General features: G+C 53.1%; 1 protein-coding gene and 1 long non-coding RNA gene across 2 annotated transcripts in view; one reads left to right on the forward strand and one right to left on the reverse strand.

The window, feature by feature from the left end:
- The first annotated feature begins 6,841 nt into the window (after positions 1–6,841).
- Positions 6,842–16,353, forward strand: LOC106148025. Its single transcript, XR_001233133.1, has 3 exons — positions 6,842–12,457; positions 12,696–12,954; positions 13,052–16,353. It is a non-coding gene; the product is annotated as an uncharacterized LOC106148025 (long non-coding RNA).
- A 91-nt stretch (positions 16,354–16,444) lies between these two features.
- Positions 16,445–20,664, reverse strand: part of Aox1 (aldehyde oxidase 1) — a 48,319-nt gene continuing 44,099 nt past the window's right edge. Inside the window, exons 32-35 of the mRNA XM_005373246.2 lie at positions 19,685–19,750; positions 18,266–18,454; positions 17,691–17,858; positions 16,445–17,023 (exon numbers count right to left, since the gene is read on the reverse strand). Coding sequence (XP_005373303.2) covers positions 16,973–17,023; positions 17,691–17,858; positions 18,266–18,454; positions 19,685–19,750 — 474 coding nt within the window. The 3' untranslated portion in view covers positions 16,445–16,972. The remainder of the gene's footprint in view (positions 17,024–17,690; positions 17,859–18,265; positions 18,455–19,684; positions 19,751–20,664) is intronic.

The raw sequence follows: 20,664 nt of genomic DNA on the forward strand, positions 1-20,664 counted from the left end.
CTTTAAACAATGCCACCTCATTTTATTCTATGAAATATGAAAAAAAATGGTGCCCACTCTCTCCTGGTAGGTCACTGTGTGCAGAACCTGCCTGGGGCCGAGCTGGGGTCACACAGCTGGGGAAGGCTCCTCAGGGACGGCAGCCAGCCCTGCATTCTTGTCGCCGGTTTCCTAGGGGGATCACACCCCAAACCACAGGGGTTTTTGTCCCAGCTTGCCAGAGGCTGGAGTGTAGCACTGGGCAGCAGAGTCGCTGCCTGGCATGTGTGGGTCCTGCGTTTAGTCCCCAGTGTGAGAACAACCTCCCCTTGGTTCTCAGGTGCCAAGAACAAGTGGGTGTGTGTGGGGGAGTGGAGGGTAAAAATCTGTTTTAGCCCCTAAATTTCACAACTAGGAAGTAAAAGCTTCGGAAACCATTGCTGTACCGTAGGTAGTAAAGACGAAGCTTGTCTGCATTCAGGAGAGTGGAGGGCAACTGAGAGGTGTGCAGCAGTGAGCGGTCCATCCACGCTATGGAAATGGGAACACACAGCCCAGAGTGTCCAGGAAGGGCGTCTTGGGTTTCCTGGGTTCATCAGGAACGGCAGGCAGAGTCACCGCTACCCTCCCAGCTCAGCAGCTTGCAGCGTGGACCCCGAGACCCAGAGCCACAGCGGCCAGAGTGCTGCAGAGGGGCCGCACTTGCCGCATACACGGAGGGCCGAGGGGCGCGGCCGCACCTCACTGCCGGGCGCCATAGGCGGTTTGCTCACGCGGGTGCTGTGTCTGCAGTTGCGTAGTTACTTGTGTGCGTTGTCCTTATCATTACACCCTAGAGCTTCCGATTATAGTCGATGTACTTCGGAACTGCACTAAATACTGAGTAAACTGTGTGGTCCTCTTTCACTCCTGTGACAAGCCAGTTATTCTCAATAAAGAGTTGTGCTCACAGCGTGGCAGTTAAGGACCCCGTGGGAGCTGTTCACATCCCCATTTCCAGATGGGACCGACAGCGTCATGCTGGGGGCCAGAGGTACCAGCACCGCCCAGCCTGGTCATCCAGGGACCCGGGCCATGCAGGTCTGAGGCAAGGACCTGTGGGCGCAGTCGCACACCAGCAGGAAGGGCGGATGCAGTGGACAGCGTTTCCTTCCGGACGTGGCTGCCCCACAGCGGGGCAGGGCATCCACAGGCGCCTTCCTGGTCTGTGCCCAGAGAGGCTCCCCCATAGGACAGCAGTGCGCACCTGTGTCTTCTCCCTACGGACTTGGGGCCCAGGACTGGGGCATCCCTCACGTGCCCAGGGCCAGCCCCGAGGTGAGAGGAGGCGGCGGGGACCCAGGTGCACAAGATCCACCTTTCTCACGAGTATTTTCCTTTCTTGTTGTGAGCCCCGCAGAGATTTCTCGCCCTGCACCCTCCTTAGCTCTCATTCCCGTTTCCCGCCAAATCTGCAGGGACCGGTGATGGGCACTGAGTCCCCCCACCCCGGCCCCGTGGAACTGCGCCCTGTGAGCTGCTGAGCCTGAGGCCTGCTTGCCCTCCCGAGGGGCAGGCGGGGCAGGAGGGGCAGGCGGGGCAGGAGCAGATGGTCTCCTCCACTCAAATGCCCGCTCAGCCAGGAAGCAGTTGCACCAGGATGAGTCCTGTCGTCTAGAGGAGGGTGCCGCAGGGTGCGAGGACCGAGACCTTGTGGTCAGGCTTTGGATGTGTGGGCAGTGGACAGTCGTCAGACCGAGGGGGTCTCTGCCTTGTTAGCTACTTTGCTTTCCCCTTCACTTTATGTTCAGTCGTGAATCCTGACAAAAGAAGAAACTGTACCCCTACCATGTCTGCCTCTGCGGGAAGGCTGGCGAGGCCACACACCCGTGTCCTGACTCCGTTCCACCAGTGCCCAGCAGAGGGAGCCCCGGCTCTGACTCTGAATTGGAGGGGGCGGGGCCTGAAGTGAGCGCCTACTCCCTCAGCCACCTGGTGGGGCTTCAGACCAACTTCGTCACCAGGTGCAGAAACACGTGTCTGTCAGACCCACGTTTATTCTTTAGAATATTTCTATTGTTGAATTATTAATCTTAATTTTATGAGTTTTATTATATTAATGTGTGCTTAACAGGAAAAAAAATCACAAAAATAAACTATTGAGTTTTTAATATTTATTGAGTGTTTATAAAAAAGCATAAAAGTTTTCAACATTGAATGGTTTTTGGTGTACGTAGTCTAAAAAAGAACATCAGACATAAATGCCTATATAAACTACACTGAAAATACCAACAGCACTCTACAAAAATATCTTCACTTCAAGGATCACACCTAGGGCAGTCTGCACACGCGACAATAGCATGTCCCATACATATGCATTGCTTACTCTGACAGCAGGTTTCTTTTGCTTTCCTGACCTTTTTGCAGGACATACTTGACATCTCAGAGGTCTTCCTGATTTGTCAGGAGATTCTCATTGTAGTATACAGTATGTAGTTAACAGGAACATAAAATACCAATAAAACAAATTATCAAAATCTTAATAAGTGTTGTGCGATTAGAATAGACATCAGCACTGTAACATCAGCTGTTTATTTGCTTATACAACCTAAAAGATAGTGTCAGAAATAAAAACCTATGTGAACTACAGTGTAAACACAAACAAAAGTCTACCACAGAAATAAGTTTTGCTTCAACTGTCACACCCAAGGCATCTTTGGGCACGACAGCTGCACAGTCCGTGCACAAGCCCTGCTTACACTGATAGTGCGTAAGTCTTGCTTTTCCCTACTTTCTTGTAGGCACAGTCGGCATCTTTCTTGCTTTCACGTCGTAGTCGGTCTTTGTGATGTTGTGCCTGCCTTTTCACCTGTCAGCTCACCAGTGTGTTCCACAAGATTTTTGCATAGTTTCCTGGGCAGAAACATTTTGTTTTTCCTCTGCTGTAAATGATTTCTTATGAGCTCGAGTTCCAATCCGCTAAGAAAATTTCTTTGTAATATTTTTCACTTATTATTTTCTTTGTAACCTATCAAACATGCCACACATGTTTAGGGTTGAGTAAAATACAGGCCAATGCTTCGTGTTTCAAATGACACCATAGTTGCTGCATAACTCATCAACAACATCTACTCCACGTTTGGTTTTATTGTTGAAAGTTTTCATCTCAGGCTTCTGTGTTGTTGAGATTTCCCTATCAATATTTCCATCAGGGTGAAATGTTGACATCATCCATACCAGTTTGCTTTTTTCTTTGCCTTTATGAGGCCAATGTTATATCTTCTGAAATTCAAAGGTTGAACTATACAATTCTCTGTTTGATGAATGTATTTATTTATTAATTTTTGTCTTTTTGAGACAGGGTCTCGCTATACAGTTCAGGCTGGCCTTGAGCTCACTTTGTAGCCCAGGCTGAGCTTAAACTCAGAACGATCCTCCTGCCTCAGCCTCCTGAATGCTGGGATTATAGGCATGCCCAGCACAATCCTCTGTTTTGAAATTGCAACATTTCATTTGGAATTCTGCTTTGCTCCTGTGCACAGTTCCTGAGCTGGTCAACTTGTGCTCAGTTAGCAAATGTAACATCACTTGGAAACCGGTAGACCAGTTGTCCAGTGTCGCATTCTGGGTCAGTTTTGGGGATGGGAGCAGTAAGTCTGTTCAAAATGTCATTTGGTTTATTACTACACGAACAGGGACCTGATGGCTGAGTTCCAGCATAAATGTCTAATTGAAAGCATAACAGATCTTCATATCTCCAAGGGCATACATACATTTTTATGCCATCTTTTGACCCATCCCTTTTCCATAAGTTCTTTACTTATGCAATCACCATGAGAAATCTGTGCTAAGTACAGGAGACCTATGAAGACTTTCAGTTCAGCTAGTGAGGTGTCATTGCACTTTTGAACATGGTTGTTGGTGTGTACAGAAGGTTTTAGTTGCACTTCAGCCTTTGTGTGTTTCACAGCATCTTGTAGCATTTCCTCTGTTACAATTTCCAACATTAATGGCAGTGCTGGCATTCTGTCCAATACATTTCACCCCCACCAAGACCCTCACTACGTTTGCAGATCTAGTTCTAACATTGGAGCTTTCCATCTGGTTGCATGGCCATTTCACTGTGTCTTGACTAGTCAGATATGCACTCACATTGCTGCCATCTGAAGCAAAGGGGTCTGCATTCCCTGTGTCTGCATCAGTTGGTTTTTACTCCATTTCACTGTGAGAAACTTTGGCTCACATGGCCGATGTCAAAGTCATCATTATCATACACCCACACCACTCTTTTATTATGATCATCTTCATCATTCATGCATGAGTTACCTGATTCACTTTTGACCTCCTCTCACACTTGCAAATCTAGTTTTTCATGTACCATTGTACTGAATTGGACTACTTCTACCAAAGAAGGAAAATTTTTTGAAAACAAATCCTGGAGTGGTGTGGGTCTATTAGACCCTTTGTGATGCTTGGGTAAATATAAGTAAAACCAGTCAGATTGCAATAAAAGTGGGTCCAAATCCCATTTTGCCACTTTGCACACATGCACACTCCTTGCAATTCATCATACCAAGTAAGTAAACACATAGATTGCTTTCTGTATCCCTCAGGGAAAGGTACTGAGATGCACAGCCAGCTGCTATAATACTGAAGTACAAATTTACAGTAGCAAAGTAATGGATGGGTCCACTGTACCAGGTTTGTTCCCTGAGGATAAGCGGGGGCTGAGTTTCATTGGTTTTAACACAGGCAACGAATGAATTGACTTCAGGACAGAACTTTCTTCAGGAAAGCTCTGTTTCACTTGTAAAAAAGCTTAATGTGACCAGAGCCTAGGGATTCACCCAGGAAAGGGATAGATGCTCCTCTCTGTGACCCCAGGTTACAGTGTGGACACGGGACATACACTCACCTGAGTGCAGTCTCCATGTGATTGCAACCCGTTATTGAACAAATAGAGAACTCTGCCCCTTGAGATTGCAAGACAGATATTTATTTAGCCATCAGATGTGCAAAGGTTGTTTACTATAAGGTGATCCAAGTTTAAAGACAAAATAAATAAGGATCCAGAGAATGAAATAATTTCCTGGACCAAAGAGAACCATGAAGTTGAGTTGGCAATATTGTAGCCTCAGGTGAAATCAGCAACCCAGACTGAGTGTGTGTGTGTATGCCTTTGTGAGTGTGTGTGTGTGTGTGTGTGCTTGAGTGTGTGAGAATAAACTACAATGTTCCAGTTAGTTATTCAAAGGACTACCCAACGACAGGTAGAAGTTTCCCTGTCACACATGCTGTTATTGTACTCGACAAGTTAGGAAGCTACATTTTAAAAATACAGTGGTGCCTCAGTTCATGAACTTAGTTTATTTTATGATTTTGGAGAAGATAGCTGTGTTTGTGTTTGTGTGGGGAAGATGGCCTTGGTCGTGTTTGTCACCCGATGGGGACTTTGCAAACAGAAGCATTCGTGAACCTAGGTAATACTGTACTGTTTTTTTTTTTTGCCTTATTATCCAAGTCCAGCAAAATACAGGGAAAATTGTAAAGAAGTGTATAAAATCACAAGGTTACTAACTGAGAGATTGCAAATTTATACCTGGCTTTAAAGTTAATTTATGTAGCATTTTAAATGGGTATTTATTTTTGTCTTTTCTTTTCTTAAAAATTCCAGATTCTCGGGCTGAGGAGATAGCTCAGCAGCTCAAGTCCCCGACTAGCAAGTGCAAGGTCATGAGTTCGATTCCCAGTTCAAAAAAAGAAAAATTCCAGATTCTCCTTAATGAAAATTTAAAAAATCACTGTAACTGGGATAATTCCAAAGTAGTGCTATTTTAAAAACATATCTTAGACTGTGGAGGAAAACCCCCTGCTGATGAGAGAGAACGTTCATGTTCAACATTACACCTTCGGCATCATTCTGTCGTCAGGTCCAAATTGTGCCTTCCATCCACAATTTGATTTGTTCCTAGGCAAGGAATCATGTCTATTTCAGGAGGCTTGATCTACTTGCAGGCATCCTGGTGCCTGGCACACGGTAAAGCTTTAATAATTACAAACCTGCAAGTTGTAAATAAGCGAACATTTGGAGGGTTTACTTCTACAGAACTGAGTCATTGTGGGTGCTTGGGACAGCCAGGCTGGGAATGCGCTGAGCGGAGAGCGGGGACTTGGAGGTGCCAGAATGTGTCTCTGGGTGGATCAACAGGCATTTGTGGAGCCCCAGCTCTGTGCAGAAACTTGGCTCTCAGGACAGGAAGAACAGTTTTTGCCAGGGTTTCCTGAATCTGGGAGGTGTTCTTTTCGAAAGCTTGGTTGTGATCTGGCTGCCTCCAGCAGCCGGGCAGGGACCCATTAGCATCAAGGCCTTTGCTGTCTCCCGCCAACCAAGGGCACCCCAGGACCTGTGACAGACGAGAACGCACCTTCTCTGGGTTAGTCACCCTGAGTAATTCCAAGTCTCCGCAGTGGAGATGGCAATTGCATAGAAAACTTCTTTAACATCCTCTCAGGCTCTAAAGGAAGAAGAATCATCATTTGTGGGAAGGAAGCTAGCAAGATTTCATTTTGCAAATGATTGTGACATAGCAGTGACTATGACAGGCCTCATAAAGTGGGGTAGGGTTGTGACAAAGGAGGCCTGTTGGAGCTGAGCTCGGCCCGAGCAGTGCACGCTTCCGGGTTTCATTCTCTAGAACGCAGTGAAAGGAACACCTGTTTTACTGACTGCTGATGCTTTAAATAGATGGAGATTTTAACTCCTGAGAAGGGTAATCACATTCTAAAGTTAGAGTCAGAGGTGCACGGCGCTGTGGGAGGCGGACACCTAGTTCAGTTTCAGGCCTGTGATTGGCCCCCAAGGCGAGCGAGGTGAGTGACCAGGTGTGCGTGTGACTTGGAGTAGATGCTACAGTTTTTCCCTCCCACACAAGTTCATATTCCGGTTTAGAGGGTGGGCACTGGGGTCTTCCTGCTCCTTCCTGAGAGCAGAGCTCCCTGTCCAGAGAGGGGCCATAGGGCCACCGCAGGGCACTGCGTTTCTAGTTCCAGGAGGGCTAGGGTGGCACCCAGGCTGGCTTCGCTCAGGGAAGGCAGAGCTTTCTTGGGGCCCTCCGCCACCCTCTGTGACAGCTAAATGCAGGCTTAGTGCTGATGTCAGAGACAGAACACTGATCATCACAGCCCACGGACAAGCGGGAGCGCACGGCACCCACCGAGATAACCGCAAAGCAGGCCCTGGGAGACCTGGCCTCGGCAGAGTTAAATTCACGGAGCTGCATATTTGTTTTCTTATCTCTTGCAGTTTAAAATAACAAGTTGATTTTAATTAAATCTCAACATAAAAACAAGTTAGAATCCTATGTGCCAGGGATGAGCTTTCTAATGTCGAATTCTCAATGAAAGAACTGAGTAAGGACTAAGGTACCAAGATGACGCCCAGCAGGGGAGTTAACCCGCGTGGGCCGGGCTGCGCTGTTCCTCACCAGGTGACCCTGCCGAAGGGGACGGTGCCGAGTTCTCCAGGCGCAGCCCGTCCCTCCCCAGCCCGGCCACCGGCACGGGGCAGTCAGGAAGCCCGGAGCCTCCCGCGCCCAGCCGCTGGCCTGGGATCTGAGTGCGCTGTGCGGGAGTGTTGGGGTGGGACGAGGCTGGCTGCATGCGGAGGGCGGCGGGGCCAGTCAGAGTGTCCGAGGACCAGCGGCAGTTCCTGTCCGCCTCCCTGCTCCTCGGCAAGGCAGACTCAGCCGAGTTTGAGTACGGGACTCTCTCAGCTGGCACGAGTGGTTAATGGGCAGAACGTTTGCTTTCCCCCCATCGTTTCTCTGAAAGCAATGGCTGTGCTGGGTAAGAGCACGATGAAACAACAAGGGTGAACAAATACTTAGGATGGTTCGCAAGCACCGAGCAGGCCTCGCGGAGCAGCCTCTTTCACCTTCTCTTCTTTCTAAAAGGTTGTCCAAGTCCTGGGGTTTGCCGCAAAGCGGGGCTCGTCCCGTTCACTCGTGTTGCGGTGTCCGGGTTACATGTGCCTCTCTCGGGCGGTGTTTGGAGAGGGGTGCGGCATTCAGGGAAAGCCCCCGACTTCCGAGGGCCCCCTCACTCCGGTGAGTCAAAGAAACCGGGGAGGCACGAGGCTCCTGTGGCTGGTCAGGGTCACGCGGATGGCGGAGCAACAGGACCCGACCCTGGGGTTTGGGCTCCGGCCAAAGTCCTCCGTGGTGGGCAAGGTTCCCATGCCTAGAAAAGGCCGCACCTGGACCAATCTCTGCCCATTAATAATAAACAAGGGAACTATTTCCCAAGGGAGAGTGGAGTTGCTTAATTTGATTGAAATTAACTTCAGTGATATCCTGGCAGAAGCATTCCATGAAAAATTGTCTTGATCTTTGTAGGCGGGTCCAAAGGGCAGATCCTGAGTGGAATCCTGTTTTCATAGATCGTTTCACTCCGAATGATTTCAGCACTAAACAAAGCCCTGCTGGAAGTGCGCAGTAACCAAAGGCAGATCGGCCAACTGAAGGTCCCTGGCCACAGAGCTCTGTGAATGCCACCTTAGGCCCTGCATTTTGCTGGAAGAGATGACAGGGCTGGGCTTCCTTGGGATTGGAGGGAACTCGGCTTAATGAAATGAGTTCTGCTGTCGTCAGGTGGTCACATTTGAGAAAGCCTCCTAGGAATTCTGGGAAATTCAGGGGCCCCAGAGTTGGGTGCACAGGAGGTGCTGGAGAAAGGTGACCAGGGCTTCAGGGTGCGTAAAGGTGTCCCAGGGAGGGCACACAGGTGGAGAGGGCTGGAGGGCTGGTGAGCGCGGACAGACAAAACAGGATGCGGGCCAGTGGGCTCTCGGGTGGAAGTGGAGGGAGGTCTGGGACAGGGTGGGTGTGGGGCAGCAGGGAGCTGTCTGTCCCTGAGTCTGAGGACGGAGTGCAACTGAGGCGCAGAGGTGAGGGCAGGCCGTGGGCAGGGCTGGCTTGTAGGGGGGACCAGGTGTGTGCCAGGTGCCCCTCAAAGCTCACAGCGACCAGCCCAGGACCCCTGAGCCTGGCTCCCAGGCTGGCAGCGTGGTTCGAGGACGGCAGGGAGCGGCCAGGACCCAGAAGGACAGGAACACAGGGACCGAGGAGGGTGGGCGCAGGGTAATAGCTGAAGAAGTAGATTAGGCCACTAACTGGTGTTTAGGAATGTTATTTGGGGTCTCCAATGGTGAAATTTGTTAGTGCTCGGTACTTACACAGGGAAGTTATTTCCGTGCATCTGAGAAATAAGGCTGCCCCTGGGTGTTCTTTTCTATTTATATTTCTGCTGGGGTCATAAGTAACAGAATGTCACTGCAAGAAGCTGATTCCCACATTCCTATTCCCCCAGAGCCAAGGAGACCCCATGGCCAAGCAGACCCTGGGTGAAGGGGAAGATGGTCAGCAGGTTCCCTCTAACGCACGGTGCTGGGCTCCCCTTGAACTCCACCCGCACCCCGTGTATGATGTGGGAAGGGTATGAGCACACCAGCAGGCCCTTTGGCTCCGGATCTGTCTGAATACTTAGTTCAGCACTCTCAGCACCTCATGTGGGAACCCTTTTCCCCTCACTTTGTCCTACAGAGAACTAGATGTGCCTGTCCACACCTGCCTCCCAGAGCAGGTGGACAACAAAGCCCACCAGGTTCAACACAAGGTGTGGCTGGGCTTCTCTAGGTCTGGCTATAGCCAGCTCAGGCTGTCCCATAGCACCAGAAATGTGTGATTATTCACATTTACAATGCCAGGACAGTGCTCTGGGAAAGGATCCTGTGGAGTTAGCTGGGAAAGGAAGTTCTCAATAAATATCACCTGGTGCATTGTGCCAGGTGCGCTTTAGAGTCAGCCAAGAGCACGGAGGTGGAGATGGCCATCCTCGACCCTGTCCTCTCTTACTACATGGGCACCCCTCCTCCACACTGCCCACAGAAAGGACTTCATGTGGGAGAGATTTGCTGCCCAGCCTGCCTCTTGAGGGAGCACCATTGTTCCCACTTGGACTGACCTTGGCAGGACCTGGAGTTTCATTCGTATTTGGACATTTCTGCTAAACACCCTTTAGGACTGTCTTAAAATCCTGCAAAACCTGAGCTCTGAGCCTACCGCACCCAGCTGCCCCGATGTCGTGAGGGGCTTCCTGTCCTGGCCTGCTGGCCCATGACTCAGTGGTCTGCCAGTGACATTTCTGATGCCAGTTCCTTGCACACGTGGGAAGGGATATTTAGAAAACACATGATCTTTGCCCCCAAAGTGTTTATGACTTGATTTTGGGGGTGCCCATTGTAGACAGTCTGTATGAAAATCTGCTATGCACCAACAAAGGCACATTTAAAATGCCTGGAAGAGCAGCAGGTCTGTTTGCACAGACCTACCATGGAACACGGTCCGCGATTTCTCACTGGGAAGCCAGCACCAGTGCGACTTGCCCCTCCCTGTGACCCTGTGGCAGGACCCGCGCTCTCCTAGGAGGAGGCCTCCGAGTGGGGTGCTGTGGCGGCCGCTCAGGAGGAGCTGCTTCTCTTCGCCACATCGGCTGTGATTTGACGGGTGCACGAGGAGCTGCCTGCAGTGATAAAGAGAGTCCTGGGAGGAAGAGGTCCAGGAAAGGGCCATGTTTCTTCCGGTAAAGGCGATGGAGACCGCCCTCTGCCTTCGTTGTCTAAAGCTGAGTCAAGGTCTAGGCAACCAGAGAAGCCACCCGGACCCACGCTTGCCCTAAACTTGCCAAAGCCTCTCGCCTGAACGGGGTGTTCCCTGGCTCCCCTTCTGCAGTAGCAACAGCGGCCCGACGAGAGCCGACTGCACAGGTGGTGGGGACAGAGGGGAGGGGTGAAGCGAAAAAGGCCCTGCTCAGAGACAGTGGTGGTGACAGAAAACTGGAAAAAGGAAATGTGTGTTTAGCATTGCCATTGCTGTGGCTGGTTGTGTAACTGAGGGCTTGTTCCCGCTGAGTCATCGCACAAATGCTTTTGGACTGAGGTGGCTGCTCAGAATACAGGCTGTATTACTTGGAATTAGGAAAGTCCTTCTCCTTCCAAGGAGGAGTGGACATGGTGTCTGTCCCTGTGCCCCGTTCAGCTTGTCGTTTGTGGTGGCGGTCCAGCGGTGAGGGCCACCCTTCACAGTCTGGCTCCTCCTGCTTTTAGGCAAAGCCTGGGGCGCGGGCGGGTGGGCAGTGCAGTGAGTCCATGGGGGGTCGACCAGCAGCCTCCCCGCTGGGGCTTCGGAGGTTCCCACTGCTCCAGGCAAGGGCAGCTAGCACAGCCAGGGGTCGCCCAGTGCCGGGGGCTGTGTGCGTTGTCTCGGGAGAAGGGGTGGAGGTCTTCAGGAGAGATGGGGCCTGGGGTCTCAGGCTCACAGAGCTCTCACATTCTGTGATGAGAGCATGGACTCCCCAGGACTCCCGGCTTCCCACGTTTGTGAACTTTGTGAACGGAGGACGCTGGGATCTGGTGTCGGGTTTGAAGGAGGATTAAGTGCGATCCTACACCTCCTTCCTCCAATGGTCAACAAAAGGATCGTTTGTTTTTTCTGCTCACAGTAACTGAGGCGGCCCAGCCTCCTCTGTGGAGTGGCTCGAGGGCCACTGGTGCCATGAACAAGGTCCCATGGGAAAGGAAGCCTGCACGTCACACAGGCCTGGCTGTGGGGGAAGGTTCCGCATCTTCTCAGGGACGGTTGTGTCTTTAGCTCCCTGCTGACTCCACAGTCCCCTCCTCCACTGTCTGCCCTGTAAGTGGCTTTGGAAGGTCATGGTCAAGGACAAAAACAAGACGTGAGCTCTCTCTGCCCTTACCCTTCATTTTCCAGGTGTGGGAAGAACGACTTTAGGGCCGGCATGGGCCTTGGATCTTTTGCCTGTCCTGCCAGCGACTGGCCCAGTGTGAATCAGTCGAAGGCTGTGTCTCCCGAGAAACCATCCCACCGACCCAGTGACTAACAGAGGGCGCTGTTGTTGCCCGGGAGAGGAGGATTCAGTGCCCTTCGACTCCAATCAGGGGTGGAGATTTTTTTTTTTTGGTACCAGGAACAGAGCTCAGGACCTTGTGCTTGCCAGGCAGGCACTTGTGCCGCTAAGCCATAGCCCCGGTGCGAGGATGGAGATCTCTTAGCAGTGGGGTCTTTCAGTCCTTCCTGGCTGAGAAAGACTCCAGCTTTGCCTTCGGTCCAGTGCTGTCCCTGCTGGCTCCCACAAAGCCAGGCAAGGAGGGCTGCTCCCAGGGCACAGCATCCCTGAGGCTGGGAGATGCCCTGTCTAGTTGGGGTCCCCGTAGTACCACTTCTTCTGAACCAGAGAGCAGGGGTGCAAAAGAACAGCCTACAATTTGGGTGCTTGGCCTAAAAAAGAGAAAAAAATCTGCCGTCACCAGACACAAATACCTGAGGACCCACTCATTCTTCAGTTGCTGGAGGGCAGTGCCGAGAGGCCCAGGGAATCAGATGGTTTCCACTGCCGTGCTCTCCCGGCACACTGGTCCAGCCCGGTGAGTGTGGAAATGTCCCGGAGGAGCGCGGGTGTCCAAGCAGGGCCCACCCATGTAGTTTCTAAGGGCGCTTTTCAAACTTCTGTGTGTGTAATGAAACCTCTGAATGCTCAGCAAGCCTAGATCGACGTCCCTGTAACTCCATATTGTACCTGGTTTATGCGACAAGGGGCCACCTGTGCTTGAGGTCTGGGCTTGCGGGGGCCACCCAGGATGCACTTGGTCCCTCACATTTCAGGGCTCAGGGTTGATCCTTAGCACCATGAGTGTCATGTCTCGAAGCTGGACCTGGAGACCAAGGTGGGGCCTCAGCCACTTGTGAAATTGAGCTGAAGCCAAGGGTCCCCTGGAGCCAAGAGTCCCCCGGAGCCAAGCTGTCCGGGAGGTCCGGGTCCGGGAATCCACATGCTGCTCCACAGCCCCAGTGCTCATGATCCTTGCTGCACTCAGGAGCCTCGCCCTCTACGCGTCCATCTGGAGACTCCAGTCCTGCATAGGTCAGGACGCCCTCAAGGGAGGTCTGCGGGGAAAAGGGCTGATAAACACGGAGAGATCAGTTTCCACAGAGTTCTAAACTTTGTTTTGCTTTCCCAGACAGATGGGGCTTTTCTCAGAGAGAGAGAGCAACAAATTCCACAGATTCACTGAACAACCCTTGGTGACCTGCACAGAGGAAACAATTGCTCAGACAGAGGCTGCTTTCCTGGGAGTTACGGTTATTTCTGTGTATTGAGAATCATTCAGAATGTTTGTTGATCTTATTTCCTGACTTGATCAAACATCACTCTCTGTGTTTATAACATTGCATAACACCGTATTATATTTGGCTTACTTTGGCGGGATAAGCCAAACAGAAGGACAGCCAACAGGAGGACAGCCAACAGGAACTCGCATCTGACACAGCACCAACTTCAGGGAAACAGCTGAAGGTCTAAAATGCTGAAGGGCCGTGCACGTTCCTGTGTTCCGTGGGGTGTGTAGAAGGAGTGCAAGGAGTGGAAGACTGAACAGAGGGTTTTAGTTCTCACCACTGCCCGGAAAACACACACTTGTTCTCTCTTCCCTCAACTTTGGAAAGTTAAGAAAACAAGACAGATCACCTGGGACACTCTTGCCCCGTGTTAGAAATAGCAGGACTTCCGGGAGAGACAGCGGCTGCCGTGGCTCCTTCATTACCTTCATGCAAGTGCGTTGAGGAGCCAGGCGGGTCGGCCGCCTCCCTCTGCGGCTCCTGGCCCGGCCGTCTGTGAGCCCCGCAGAGCTGCCGTCCCGCTGTGCCCAGAGGACGCCACCTTTCCCCTGGAGAGACGTGGGTGCAGGCCCAGCCCGTGGGAGGCGGGATGGAATTTCGAGCCCCACGCCTGCGAACTCGTCTTTAATCACAAAAGGAACACTGATTTATTTATTTGGATTTTTTGGGTTTTTTTCGCTGATTTATTTTTAAAAGTCAAAAACCAGAAAGTGCATAAAACGAACAGCAAAAATCCTCAGGCCAATGCTTTTCAGTTATTACCCGATTCCTGTGTGTTCTGTTTTCACACACACAAATACATACACGCGGCCTGCATCATTGTCATTAACTTCTAACAAGTAAAATTGAAACATTTATATTAAAACAAAATCATCCAGTCAGTGTGTGCTCGTGTGTGCACTCGCGTGAACCCATCGGAGTGTCGGGAGGGGGTGCAGACCGCGGCCGAGCGCTGAGGCGAGCCGTGGCGCGGCGTGGGCCGGGCAGGTTGAGACTCTGAGGCCGGAGCAGAGGCGGCACAGGGAGCAAAGCTGGCCCTGGCGGGCTGAGCCTCAGCGATGGCTGCGGTGACGAGGAGCTCTGCTGGGGACACACGGAGTCTGGCGCCTCTGAGGCCCCTGTGACAAAGGAGAGCCAGGCTGGCTCCTCTCGCCCCGAGCCCGCTCCGCAGCTCCCGGGACAGGGGACCCAGAGGGGGGCCCCGAGTCCCCTCCCCTGGCCCACGCGGCCCGGCAGCCCCGCTTCTCATCCCGGGCGTCTGTCACCCCGGACGTGTCCAGTGACTGTGCTCTCTACTCTGCGCCTCCTGCAGCAGGGCCGCTGGCCTCTGGTTTTCTGGCGGCGCGGAGGACTGCGTCCCCGCACGGCAGGGCCCGCACCCAGCGGCGGCCTGTGCTCTGTGCTCTTCCCCACCTGTGGTGCCGCCTCTGCCTGCGGCTGCGGGGAGGGACAGACACCACAGGGCCCCAGCCCTGGCATCTGGCACGACTGCGACCACGCCCTGGCTGTGGCTGCGGTGATGGTGACATGTCCCTGACAGACGCCTGGAGGGCGCATTTCTTACGACCCCACTATGTCTCAGCTTCCTGAGTTCCTGCTTCTCTCCACACCTGCCTTATTTTAAAACTTGACACATTATTCACGTTTTAAACATTTTTCAAAATTTTTTTCTTTAATTTGGGCTCTCTGTGCCTCAATGGTCTCTTCTGTGAAACGGACAAAATAATTGCACCTCACAGGGGCCGTTGTGCGGATTAAATCATTAATCATTAAATCATTAATCACCAAGTGCTGAAGGCTGAGCTGGACGCAGAGTCAGAAATGCTGACTACTGTTAGCATGATCAATTGATCAGCTACTGACTGACTTTATAAATCATTTTCAAGTTTTGCTATTATGAATGTGCTGTAATGAAACCCTTTGGAGTAAATCTTGTGCATTTGAGCAAGAATTTCTGTTTGGACAAATCTTTAGTACTGGGGTTTCGCTTCAAGGTTAGGCCCGCTGACTGCTGGTGTGCTCTGACACAGCAGAGGGAGAGACGGAGAAGCAGAGTGAGCCCGGCCTCGCGCGTGCCTCACAGTCTCCAGCAGCAGTTCCTGCAAGTCTCTGGTGCCCCCCAAAGACGTGGCGTGCCCGTTGGCGGTCACCACCCCATTCCTCTGTCCCCACAGCCCCTCCGTCTCCGTGACCGCCTGCAGCGCAGACGGACGATACCATCCAGCTTGCGTCTGGGTTTTACACCCAGGCGCCTTCCCAGGCCGACTGAGTCGGAGTCTGTACTGGTGCTTCACTTTCTCCGGCTGAGTAAACCCCCTCGTACGGCTACCTCACGCTTTATTTATCAAATGTCAGAAACTTCTTGTGTTGTTTTCATTTGGGGGCAATTATGAGAAATTCTACAAACACTCGTTGAACAAGTTTGACACGAATGTATGTTTTCAAATTCTTGAGCGTATGCCTGAGTGTTCATGTTCGAGTCTGTGTTTAATTTTCAGACTGCTGACTGCTTTCCACGATGTCTACACTGCCTTACATACCGCCAGCCATGACCCGGATTCTCATTTCTCCACATCTTTTTTTTGGTACCGGGAATTGAACTCAGGACCTTGCACTTACCTGGCAGGTGCTGTGCCGCTGAGCTACCGCCCTGCCCGCCCCTCAGTTCTCCACAGCTTCACAGCACCTGCTATTGTCTGTCACCTTGGTGCCAACCTCCCCGTGCCCTGTGTGAGTGAAACAGTGTCTCACTGTGGTTTTGATCTGTATTTCCTTAACAGCTGATGAGCTGGAGTGCTTCTTCTGGGCTCACTGGACAACAGATCTCTTCTTTAGAGATATGCCTATTCAATCCCTTTGTCCATTTTTAAAGTTGTGCTGTCTTTTACTGTTGTGTTCCTTATATATCCTATATACAAGTCCTTTACTAGACTAAATATTTACAAACATTTTCTATTTTCTGGGTGTCTTCCCAACTTATTTGTTTCGTGCTGTGGGGACTAAACCTCGGGACCTGATCGTCTAACCATCGCTCTGCCACCGAGTGACAGTCCCAGGCCTCAGTTTTTCAAGTGCCCTTTCTGGCACACGCTCTGTTTTGATGAAGTCCAGTCATGTTTCTCCTTTGGTCCCACAGACTCTGGATATCCAGCCTCAGGTGGGTAGCAGATGGAGACAAATGAAAAAGCAGCAATGTCACAGAGCACGCTAATAATAAACGTATCCAGACAGCTGTGTTCCAGGAGACAGTATAATTTCTGTTGGTGAGTACAAGCCAGATACAAATCACATAAAAATCATCATGTATTCCAGTCCAAGGGACACAGCAATGGAGAATTCCACCCTCGAGGGAAACAGTTAATATTCATACCATTTAAGTGCGCTTTATAAATTGCTTATGCCTATTTATCAATCTCATCTATTATCTATGTTCTATCATCTATAATCAATCTATGTATACTCTATCACCTATTTGTCTATACTGTATTACTCTATCACCTATCTGTCTATACTGTATTACTCTATCACCTGTCTATACTCTATCACTCTATCACCTATCTGTCTATACTCTATTACTCTATCACCTATCTGTCTATACTCTATCACTCTATCACCTATCTGTCTACCTTTCCATCTGAACCAGCTCCCGTGCAGGCAGCGGTGCTTGGGAGGATCTCTGAGCGGTGTGCAGCCACCTGAGGAGATGGTGGTTGGCGGGCTGCGGTGGGAAGAGCCACCCACTCCTCCAGAGGTTTGCGTGTGATTCATACGAGAACATCCCAAGGAACATAGGACCCAGGAACATCTCTTGGAATCTAGAAGAAAAGAACCGTTCAGAAAATGCTTGTTCTTGGATGGGAAATAGCAGAACACAGGCCCTGGAGGGCAGGTTGCTGAGAGGTCAGGAGCAACAGCACGCAGGGCCTGGAGGGCCCACGAGGGAACTGGGGGGCCCCACACCGTCACCCACACTGGAAGGGGAGGGAAGCGGGGTCCGTCTCGACCCCTCCGCGAGGAAGAGCTGATTTGTGAAGGTGTCGGGGGTGTGGGGGGCCCTGCCCAATGGGAGCAGGACGCGTCTCATGGTCAGGGGACAGCTGTGACCGTGACCCCCTTCCATGACAAGAGCCCCCCCGGTCAGTGCAGGCAGCCGGGAGCCAAGTGTGGGTGGACACAGCAGGAAGGGTCCCGGGCAGGTCTCCCGGCCTGTCGGGGAAGGGCTGACTGCGGCTGTGGCCCACGGCCCTGGCCTGGACATCCAGGGTCCACACTCAGTGGACACTGAGCTACTCCCAGAACAGGGGCACACGAGACAGGCGAATGAGTCTTCTTGGTCAGCCGTGCAGAGCTGAGGCCACCCAGGCCCCGGGGGCAGTGGACGACGATGCAGCCGGCAGGCGCGAGCTCGGGGCCGGTCTGCTCTTTGGCCCAAGGGAGGGACAGACCTTACGGACTGGACCCAGCCTCCTCCCGCAGACCTACCATCCTGGTGAACCTGTCCTCGCAGGCCATCCTGATCTTCTCCGGGGTCAGCGGGCTGCTGAGCGCCAGGGTCCCAGGCAGTCCTCTCTCCCGCCTCGCGGCGCTCACTGCGTCCCAGATGGCGAAGAGCACAGAGCACCCCAGGAACACCCCGGACTCCCCCAGGCCCTGCAGGAGGCAGCCACTGAGATTACCACCACTGGCCCTGCGTGTGCGTGCGTGCAGATGTGCAGGGCCTATGCACATATGAAATACACACTGTCCATAAAAGTTCTTACTAAAAGGAGTAATTTAACCTTTTGCCCAGTATCCTGCCCTTAGAACCCCAAGGAAATGACCCCAAGTAAGGCAGGAGTGTGAAGAGGATTATGCAGGGGGAAAAGTCGGGGCAGCTCCACTGAGACAGCAGCCGTTAGAACCCCCGGAGAGCACCCTCTCTCATGCTGAGCAGCGGCTCTGCAGGCGAGCTCTCAGAGGTGCTGCTGTGACCCTGGCGAAACGCACGGCACTCGGGAAAGGACTGAGCCATGCCCCCTGGTGTCCACAAGGAGGGCGATCCTCGCGGCGTGGCTCACCTTGGACGAGTACAGGGTATTGGATTTTTCGGATGGAGGCAGAAAGGAGATGTGCAGCTCGGCCGGGAGGTCGCAGATGGCGGGGATCTTGTACTGGTCAGGGCCCCGCGTGTGCAGCGCGCCCTGGGGGGCGTACTTCAGCTCCTCCGAGGTGTACAGCCCCATGCCTTGGACGAAGGCGCCTTCCACCTGGCTCCAACAAATCCCACGAGAAGATGCAGCTCCCCGGCAAGCGGCTCCCTCCCCCACTTGCGTCAGACACAACCAGGGTCTCAGATGACACGGGCAGTGCCAGAGGCCGACCCCAGGGCATCTCCATGCGCCTCCAGTCAGCAACAAGCACCACATCACAGTGTCCTGCTGTGCACGCAGCCCCGCCCGGTCCACACAGACCCAGCTCCTTGGGGTCCCCGATGGGAGGCCCCGTCATCTGAGCCCGCGCCTTGCCACGTGACGGCCACAGCAGCCCTGCGTCTCTGCACTCAGTACTGCCCCTGCAGCAGAAGCTTCCTGCGTGGCTGTCGAGTGCTCAGGTTCCTCGGCCAGGCCCGCACCCTTCCACACCCTCCTGCGACTTCCTTCCTTCCTCATCCCGCCCCAGGCAGGGCTCCCTCAGGACGCTGATGGATCCTCCTTCGGCCCGGGACACTCCCAGCTCCTATCATCCCCTCTGGTCCCACTCCAGCCCCACCCAGGGCCCCGGCCTTGGGCCAGCTATGGACGTGGGTGTGCAGGACCCCGTCTCTGTGCTGATTCCTTCCTTCACCGTGGGGAACCCTGGCTTCCTCCCCAAACCGCTTACACCTCCCCTCTGGCTGTTCTTCCCGTCCCGTGACACATTGCTGGGGCCCACGGGACACTGCAGGATGCTCCCAACAGGAGCGCCGGGCTCAGCGCCATGTGCAGTGACAGGCAGTGACAGTGTATGTGGGACGGCTCCTGGTGGCCTGTGTTGTTGTGAGTGTGCGGCCCCGGCAGGCTGAGGGTGGTCACATTTTGTGTCTTCGAGAGGAGCTAGACAGCTGTGACTTCTCAGTCTGGTCAGCTGGTTCAAAGTGGTTAGAAATCAGCTTGGAAGCCGCCCGCCGATGACCAGTGCTATAACTGGGGCCTGCGACTCCGCCCACTGTCACTGCTTGATGCCCGAGCCCACGTGGCGCAGGCGCTCCTCGCACCCCAGGGCTTGGAGTTCAGCGGCCTCCGGGTCCCCTTGCCCCCTGCAGCCCCCTCCCATCACACAGTGGTTTCTTCACCAGCCCCTGCACGCCTCCCCTCCCCCGCTCTCTGCACAGCAAGAAATTTGGGTTCTGCCCTGGCCGCAGCAGCACCGAGGAGAGGGCGGGAGGAAGGTGGTCAGGAGGCTGGGAGTGTGGGGGCCCGGGTGCCCCACACAGGAGGTGGCGGGGGGGGGGCACGTACCTGGCCTCGGTCGAGGGCTGGGTTGATGCTGTGGCCCACATCCATGACGATGTCTGTCCTGATGTTCTAGTGATAAAGAGAAAGCCCCAGGTTTGTCTCAGTCAGAGGAGGCCGGGCGGAGAAGCCCAGAAGCCCTTCCTGTCTGGCGGGCAGTGGGGTAGAGATTTCTTGGGCCATGTTATCTCAGGGGGAATGGGCAATACAGATTTTCCCATGTGAGTCTGTCGAAGTTACATATACAAACACTCTCGAGCAGTTGTTTTCTTCTTGGAGACACAAGTGGGAATGAAACTTGATTTCAAGCTGGGTGGTGAACAGACTGCGTTCAACCCATGACAGGGAAAGGAAGCCCTGTGGCCAGGTCATCCTGGCTGCCACGGTGGCCACACGGCCCCACTGGCTTGGGGAGCGTCCTGAGGCGCAGAGCTGGGGCAGTGGTGGCTGTGAACGGTCACCGCTGCTCTGCGTTCTCCACTCTTGGGCGGGAGGACAGCAGGTCTGACGTCAGTTTGCTGTCTGACAGCACAGACAGGGATGCAGGCCCAGCTGCTCTCCCGTCGGATCCTCCCGCCCACCACTTTTCTTAGGGACAAGGACAATGTGCGGAATGGTTGGCTGAAGTGAAACTTAAGGCTTTCCTCAACTCACTCTCGAACAGACATGGTGGATGTGGAATTCTCTGACCCAGCACAAACCACAGAGCAGCACTCTGAGCTCAGGCGGCCCTGACACAGGCAGCCCGTAGGCGGGAAAGACGAGCAGAGGGAAACTGAGGCCCCCTGAGGACCAAGGGTGTGACTGAGAAGAGGTGCTCTGGCCCCAGGAGCCATGAGGCAGCCGCAGCCTCACAAGAAGCCCCAAGCCAGGGTCACCCCGACAGCCACTCCCAGGTCCGGGCCCAGCAGGGGCTGCAGCGGGTGAGTACTGGCTATTTTCAGCTGCTGTGTTTGGGGTAACTGGATGCATAGCACTAGCTATTG

Source organism: Chinchilla lanigera, unplaced genomic scaffold, assembly GCF_000276665.1.
Source record: "Chinchilla lanigera isolate Chin_1 unplaced genomic scaffold, ChiLan1.0 scaffold00002, whole genome shotgun sequence".
Classification (NCBI taxonomy): domain Eukaryota; kingdom Metazoa; phylum Chordata; class Mammalia; order Rodentia; family Chinchillidae; genus Chinchilla; species Chinchilla lanigera.